This window comes from Strongylocentrotus purpuratus, unplaced genomic scaffold, assembly GCF_000002235.5.
Source record: "Strongylocentrotus purpuratus isolate Spur 01 unplaced genomic scaffold, Spur_5.0 spur5_scaffold_18, whole genome shotgun sequence".
Taxonomy (NCBI): Eukaryota; Metazoa; Echinodermata; class Echinoidea; order Camarodonta; family Strongylocentrotidae; genus Strongylocentrotus; species Strongylocentrotus purpuratus.
Genome location: NW_022145603.1, coordinates 30,257,761 through 30,266,135, shown reverse-complemented (window position 1 = coordinate 30,266,135; position 8,375 = coordinate 30,257,761). Strand labels below are relative to the sequence as shown.

At 40.3% G+C, this 8,375-nt stretch overlaps 1 protein-coding gene across 1 annotated transcript; it reads right to left on the bottom strand.

Moving 5' to 3' along the window:
• Positions 1-614: 614 nt before the first annotated feature.
• On the bottom strand, positions 615-3,520 carry LOC105440590. Its single transcript, XM_030989010.1, has 3 exons — positions 3,219-3,520; positions 1,229-1,343; positions 615-953 (listed from the first exon to the last, which is right to left on the bottom strand). Exons 1-3 carry the CDS (start codon positions 3,325-3,327, stop codon positions 713-715), a joined length of 465 nt encoding a protein of 154 aa, XP_030844870.1. The 5' UTR covers positions 3,328-3,520; the 3' UTR covers positions 615-712.
• Between the last annotated feature and the right edge of the window lie 4,855 nt (positions 3,521-8,375).

Below are 8,375 nucleotides of genomic sequence, written 5' to 3'. Positions count from 1 at the left end.
AAAAGAAAAGCAAAATAAATGAGTAGAAATACATGTACTAAAATACTTACAGAAGGAATAGAATAGAGTTATGTAGGCCTATAGCACTTTTTATGGAAAAAGAAGCCAGTGGTTTTAGGGGAAATAAATAATTGCGCTAAAAGGTTACAGAGGCACAGTAATTGCATGGAAAGGGAAAACCAACCAAAATAGACAACTACCCTAAACGAAATCAGAAAAATCAGAGAAGCAACTGATGAAAATTTGAATTAAACCTGACTTAATAAAAGAACGTTAAACAAAATTGAAAGTTGTAATCACTATTTGTACTATGTGCCCATCAAATTACCTGAAGCGGTACTGTCAATGTGAGTACCGGATTAATTTTTTTTCAAGATTTAGGGCTCAGGAGAGTATGCTATTAATAATATATTTTGATTAGTGCTTCAAGGAAGAGGGAGCTATTGGTGATATTTTTGTACAGGGCAGATGAGAGAGAGTTATCCACGTCCTTCGTCACAATCCAGTACCAAACTACCAATTTGAGATTCGCAGAGACTTAGTGATCTCATATTTCAAACATTCAAAACTTCCTTATACTATTGGTCCGATTCATTTCAAACTTTTGCCATCCTGTTTCTGTTATTTTTCTGCTTTCATAACAAAATCTATACTTATTACAAGGGTTAGATTTCCCTTTAATTTATCATTGTGACATAATTATCATCATGATCTATATATTGTTCGGGACCGCGAGTAAACCATTCTTAGTAACCATAGTAACCCCGTCTCCACCTCCTTGTCTGCTGCCCTCTATTGAGTTCGATGTTGGTGTTTCAGACGGTGTGATCGTGCTTCGCCTTGCCGAGTTGGATGCCTGTTCATCCAAGATGGCGGCGTTCAATCGAGAGATGCTTGAGCGTTGAGTGGATGAAGCGCGGGAAAGCCGGGATTGTAATTCAGCTTGGACAACCCTGTGAAGAAAGAAGTTTAGATACTGGTCCAACAATTATATTCGTGGTGAAATCTAAGAGCAATTCTGAAATTTTTGAGGTTTTGAAAATTGAACGGAGACATAATTATGTTATGGGGTATTTTTGTTTAACATGGGACCCATGTTTAGGGATTTTTTTCGTGAGAACCCCCCCCCCCCCCTTTCCGGGATTTTTTCCAAGTATCCCGACAGATTATTTTGAACCTCCAACGACCCTCTGACAATGACCCTGAACAGTCTCACATAATTATTTACCTTCTTCTGAAACAGCAAGCAGCTATAACCCCACACGACACTGCGACGATGATCAGAAAGTATAACACTCCTAGTGCTATGAGACCGGATCGACCGCTTTCGTGATCGCTCTCACCTTGAAAAGATTAACGATGAAAAGAAAACGAATATTATAATGTTAATAACGTTGATTAAGAAAGAAAAAACATAAAACTCAAATTTTGTGGGTAGTGCAGGGAGAAAAAACAAAACAGTCGTAACGGTTTACTAGCAGCGGGAAATGCGTAAGGAATGTATAGTCAACTACCTTCTTTTCCTAAAATCAAGAAAAGTACCGCCCCCCTCCCTTAGTCATTTTTAGGTAGCATACCTGGCATCGTATCGTCTCATATGGCGACGGATAACATATTAACGTAATCCGAGCGTAAGTTCTATAACAATGGATTATTTTAATTGCACTTGAGTCGAATCTGAAAGTCTTAATTTAAAGGACCACTCTAACCCAACTAACATAGCCTTTCAAAACATGAATACACCTTTACTTATTAATATTCCAGCCTCTAATTCGTCAGAAAATCTCTAAATTGACCCGAAAAAGATAATAACCATCCATTTTTACAGATCTCACGCTTGCTGCATGGGTTACGCCCCTCGAAAAACAGGTAATACGGTCAGGTGGCTTGATGACGCATTTGACGTCATTGCGGGAATGTCACTGTATTTGTCCCACAACTAAGGATCTTACAATCTCGCTGTAATTAATAGTTAGGAATGACGAAATTGCCAGAAACGTACTGAGATTATGAAGTACATTTATTTTTTTCTCGGATAAATGTCTGTTTTTTTTTTCTTCAATCGATATCATAGTTTGCCTTATTAAAGACAGTTTAATGCCTAAATCACCCTCCTTTTCACCGGAGAGGCTCCTGCAGTGACGTCATATGCTATTGCGTTATACAGCTCCGAAACTTTTTTTTTTTATCCAAGGGGGGGGGGGGGCGAGCGGGTCTTACGCCCCCCCCCCCCCCTGGCCAAAAAAAAAGAAAAAAAGTTTAAAAACAAATTGTGACCAGAAGTAAGTTTACTTACCCCGCCCCCACTAAGCGAAATATCGGCCGGCACGATTCTCTAATTTCCGGGGGCAAAAATAAATTTTAAAAAATAGTGCACTTCGCAATCCAAAGATAATGTGATGGTTGCCAGAGCATTGGTATTTTCACAATTTTTGGGGTGGCATGAATCCCCCAAAGCTCCCCCGCCTTTCATCGGTAGCCTATTACCCCTTCGACTGTACTCCGATACGATTTTGGAAGAATTTACCAAATCAACTCATTTAAACACGTACAATCTTAATATTCGAGGGTTTGAAACGTCATCTAAATCAGAAAATCTATATTTAAAGGTATAAAGGTAGGGAACGCCTCTTTGAGGGAGGACAAGCCAACTCGGCTGTGAATCGTAGTCCCAGTTTACGTGTTGGGGCATGACGTATTAAAGCTAGCGGCTAAATACAAAGAACAAAGAGCCCTAATTAACCAGTTCTCTGTTTATTCTTCAGTTACGAAAAACACAAAACATCAAATTTTCAAGGGGTATGAATAATTCAGTTGTTAATCTAATGAACACCACATTTTCAGTTATTGCTTTTTGGTAAAATGTATTTGTTTACATGTCTAAATCTCGTCTGATTTCGAGTTCTTCGAAAATCGGATCACAAACAGTTGGGTCGTCGAGTCGTAGTGATGAAATTGTAAATAATAAAGTCTTAATGTTGTATAGCTCCCTCTCAAGGCCAAGATTATGATTCATTTATAAAACAATGTTTCTTGAGTAAAATCGACCAATTGGATAATCCCGTTTAGAAATTATATATCACAACTGCATGTTCTGAGATTTTGATGGTGCCAGATACCATTAAATGGCAATAAGCGGTATTTGAAATTTATCGGGAACACCGGTAAATTTTGATATTCATTTTCCCCGAAACTTTGTATTAGCTTTAATACCGTACCTTTCGGAGGAGGCTGAGGAGGTCCAATAGGCATATCCCATTCCAGCGGTAATGCATCAGTGGGGTGTAAGAGTAATATGATCCAAATATAATCCATCCGGATTTCCATTCTACCTTGCACGATTCCAAACTTAACAATGCGATGGGGGGAAGATAGGAGTCTGGTTATAGCCTCGTCACACCAATGAGACTGACATCAGTTAGACGATACAGATCGAAAGAAAAATCACATTACTCTGAAATGTTGAATGGCCAAACGTTTGACGATTATCGATCAAGGTGGAGTCAGGTTGCCATTGTGGCAGGGGCGTTAGGCAGTGTCCAACATCTTAGTAATGCATCGCTCACTAGTGAATTATCTTTGTTACCAAACGTTTTTGACACAGAATTATGTTATCAGATCAACAAAGTCGATAATATCGTCATACAAAGAAGACCGACACAAAGCCACCAATAATTATACCTAAGATCGCTCACACCGAATGGCTCAAAGTTTCTCTATTATCTCTCAATTTAGTGTCTGTCTGGCGTCTCGACATAGCCATACAGATATTCGGCAGTATACGAATCCACTGTGCAGTGTCCACATTCTATTGGTGAAGTAGGCATACATTAGCCTTGGTTTAACAAAACGTTTGAATCACAGCTTTAAGAATAACACAGTCGAAAACTGTTGAGAAAATAAAGAATCCATTCACAAACACCGTCACGTCTTTCTGATTTATGCCTCAGTCACACCGCCGAGCCGACTCCAAACCGACCAATTCTTTCGCAATTAGGGGTAATGTAGTTTCTGTTCGGTCTGTCCTCCGTCTGGTGTCAGTCTCTTTGGTGTGACTGGCGTGTTATAGAAACATAATTTATTGTTCCTGGCCTATTCACAAGGTGGAACAACATATCTTCAGTTTTTTCCGGCCTGTTTTCATCAGCTCGAGATTGCCAAATATCCCGTTATTTCAACTAGCCCGATCGCAGATTGTCCAGTTAGTTTGCCTCTTCATCAGCCCGAAGTTGCAATTAGCGGGATATTTGGTCGGGATTATCATTCCAACTTGGGATGATAATCCAAGATATCTTGGGTTAGTTTGCAAAATATCCAGCTATTTGTCCGGTGCGGTTCACCAGACCGAAGACTCGCACTATGCCTGAACGCTGAGCAAAATATCTCGATCTAATTTCTCAAGGTCGAGTTTCAAGCTTCGAGGTTAAATCTCGAGCTGATGATGATGATGCGATTTGTGACTTCGGGATTATTTTCAAAATCAGAAATAGCGGGCTATTTGGCAATCTCGAGATGATGAAAACGCGCCTGAAAGACGATGACCTGCAAGACGGAGAGTAACAGTCGGTTTAACAATAGCTCGGCAGAGGAAGGTGTTGAATCCGTGTTGACATCAAACCTAAATGTTGTTTTGATAAGAGAAGAATAACTTTTGAGGGACATTGCATGAACTGTGATCTTAATTTATTACAGAGAAGGTGCAACTGGTATAGTTCGACTGAAGGGAAGGGGATGGGGGAGGATGGGGGCACAGGATATAATTCGATAAATAAAATGCAAAACATCTCACTGTCCTTCCCCTCTCCTCTTTATTATCTCTCTACTTAATTATCCACCTCTTTTTTTTTGTTTCTTTAGGCTTTCGTGCTAACCTGCTCCCCCCTCTCTCTCTCTTTCTCTCTCTCTCTTTCTCTCTCTCTCTCCCTCTCCTCTTTCCTGCCTTAGCCCCTCGATCTCTATATCACACCCCTTCTCCCCCTCCCCCCTCTTCAACTCTCTCCTTCTTTTTCTATTTAAAAAAGGGATACATTTTGATAATAATGGTTTCTAGCACTAAACGTGCACAGACTACTATTTATGACGATAGAGATCACGAATCAAATATGATTGACAATGAAGACAACATTTTTAGAAGAAGAAAAAGAAGAAGAAGAAGAAGAAGAAGAAGAAGAAGAAGAAGAAGAAAAAAAAAAGAAGAAGGAGAAGATGAATAAGGGGGCAGGCGCGTAGCCAAGGGGGGGGGGCGGTGGGGACGGTCGCCCCCCTAAAAAACGCCGGCCAAAAAAAAAAGGGAAAAAAAAGAGAGAGACAAAGAAGAAAGGAATATGACGTAGGAAGAAAAAGGATTAAGAGTCGAGAACGGTACAACGAATCGTCTAATTCTTTCTCGCATAATTTAATGAAACGTCAAAGCTTCCGCGCTTCGCGCGGGAGTGGGGCAAACTGAATTCAGACAATGATTAAGAGTCGAGAATGGTACAACTAATCGTCTTCTTTCTTTAACATTTTAATGAAACGTCAGAGCGGAGGAAGGGGATTGATTCACTGAACAAGGATAAGAGTTGAGAACGGTACAACGAAACGTCTTCTAATAATTTATTGAAACGTCAATAGAAACTGAATTTAGACAAGGATTAAGAGTCAAGAACGTTACAACGAATCGCCTTCTTTCTCTGGTAATCTACGAAATACTGGATACGTGCTCATGAAAATTATGTAACATTATTCAGTCATGCACATTCAGTCCACTCCGTGGTACACAGGTGGAAGTATTCTTGAAAAGGGGGGAACAAATGCTATTTATAAAGCACCTCCATCGCTATAAGGAGTGATTATTTCAAAATGTACAAAGTGGGACCTCTTCATGTTTTGAAGATCTGTGATATTCGGATTCATTGCAGTAAGGTGCTAACCGTGAACTGGTCATTTAGCAGACGGTACGGACAAACGGAATCGTAGTACGCCCTCTGCTGTTGATCCTGCACCCGGTCGTCGTCTGTCTATAGTCTAGGTCTGAAATTTTCAATCACAAAATTTGCATTCCGCGCCTTCGTCATCTAAACATTTACGCATCCAGGCAGAGGAGAGGCATTTTGATAATATTGACATTTATCATTATTTCATTAATCATGAGCCTTCAGCATAGTATGTTGGAGAGATTCTCTATATCACCTGAAGATTATCTTGGTAAGTTGAGTGAATATTATGCTCTAAATATCTCGTTTTATTGTAAACCCTTTTCCTTGCAGAAATGATTATCGAGCCATTTTCCCGGGCCGAAGCCCCGCCAGGATATCAAGCCAACTCAGCGGGACGGCTCCGCGACAACAGCACCAACGTGCAACGCACGCCCATTCGATCTCCCTCGGCATCATGAATGTCCAAGTCTAACTAGGGTCTGGAGACTAGAGTAGAAAGTCAAGAGTTCTACATGTTTTCTTCTTCCTCCTCCTCTTGGAGTAAAATATGATAATGCATGTCATGTGTGTGTTTGTGTGTGTGAGTAACTTAGTAGAGTAAAGTACCCGGTAATCGGTCAGCTCCGGTTTTCGGCCAATTGGTTGGATACATGGTAAAATCACTTTAAAATACATCGCATAATAGCATAACACATATCCCACACATACCATACCATGCCAGTGTCACTGAAGAACCACATTTGCAATGAAAAATATATCCTAAAATATCACATTTTAGCGATGTAATCGGCGGTCCCGCTACCCAAATCTGAAAAATCGAGTTTCTTAATCTTACGCGTGTATGTAAGAAATATGGGTACCATAAAATGAGCTTTATTTCAAGTATTTTTCAGATATAGAGCCCGATTTTGTGCTGGTCGCAAGCTCAAAAGTATCTCATCGCATGTATTAAATCAATGCAGCCGCACACCGCGACGCACACACGATATGTCTGTCTAATTCAGATTCCAACTTCCGATCACCGCTGTGCCTGTATTCGGCCAGGCGAGCACCCGGGAGCTCCGGCGTGGGATACCTGCTCCGCCCGCTTGTGCTATACATCAGCGCAGAAACGCACGGCGCGCGCGAGCGCTTCCTATTGACTTTGTACATGCGGCCGTAAACTGAAACGCTCGGCCGATAACCGGCTCCAAAACAGTGAAAATTGAAATGAAAATTGTCATGGCAATTCTTGATTTTTTTTTGGGATTCTTTTTTTGTTTAAATAATAATAATATTTGCTTCATGATTTGAACAAGAAATGATAATAAATAGGAAGTAAAGAGTCCAATAAATAGGATTTTGTCTTAAGTGGCCGAAAACCGGGTACTTTACTCTAAATGAAGCCAAACATTATTAAAGTGAATGGGTTGTTGTAATGTATAGCGTGCCCAGTATTCGGTCAGACAGCCGTTTCAACAGCTGTAACAATTTAAACAATAATTTGTGAGCCACGAAACTTGCTCAAATCAGGCAGCTGAACAACTTTTCTGAACTCTCAAAATTACATCAAATTTAGGGCCCAGGAAAGATCTCCAACTTAATTAGCTTGAAATTGGTCAGTGTCGCACAACTTTCTGCACTTCCGCGTTCCGCATGCGCTAACATGCATAGCCACATGTAGAAGTCTATTGTGAAACAACTAGGTGTGCTGTCGCAATGAATTTAGTATGTGTGTGAAGAGAATCACTTCCGTGTTCGCTCCATCGCAGCGAATTTGCAAATGACGCACTTGCCGATGTGCAAGAGGTATTTATACGATACCCTTGCCATGCGGTATCGCTCGTCCAGTATTCGGTCAACGCATTGACATTCAGTGCTTTATCGCGCAATTTTGTGAAAATAGTGCGCAAATACGCTACGCTCCTTGGCAACGGAGATACCACGCACAAATCGCGTGACCGAATTCTATTCTGTGCGACCGAATTCTGGGCAGAAAAATGCTCCGTCTTCTTTCTGAAGTATTTTGCTTATCACTATTCTATATTTTAAGTGACTATAAAATCCTGTTAGAGGAATAAATTTATTTTCTTTTGATGGGTAGATTGCCAAATAAAAGAGGTAAGAATTCAAAATATTAGTGATTTCCCCTTAAGTGACCGAATACTGGGCACTCTACCCTAGAATTTAATTCTCATGATATAGGATTAGGAAACTAGAATTTTCTTTGCTCTGTGAGACAAATGTCAAATGACGATGACGTGAGGGGAGTCTCAGTCTGTGATTCCATTCAGTATTGTGCATGCCACGTGATCGTGATCTGTGCAAAATGCCTGTAGTTCCAAAGGTACTGTATATTTGAGTATTTTCAAGTGAACCAGGCTGGTAATGAATAAATTTTGAAATATTCAACAATACAGACATTTGCAATTTTATTTGTGGGAAACTACCACAAACAATGTCTTCCAAATACCCAAA

What these genes read in the sequence shown, in the direction of transcription:
- LOC105440590 (XM_030989010.1), bottom strand. Translation starts at nt 3,327, where the DNA reads ATGGAAATCCGGATGGATTATATTTGGATCATATTACTCTTACACCCC. An exon ending in TCCTCAGCCTCCTCCGAAAG is followed by an intron (nt 1,344 to 3,218) that starts GTACGGTATTAA and finishes AATCTTTTCAAG; the next exon opens with GTGAGAGCGATCACGAAAGC. An exon ending in GCTTGCTGTTTCAGAAGAAG is followed by an intron (nt 954 to 1,228) that starts GTAAATAATTAT and finishes CTTTCTTCACAG; the next exon opens with GGTTGTCCAAGCTGAATTAC.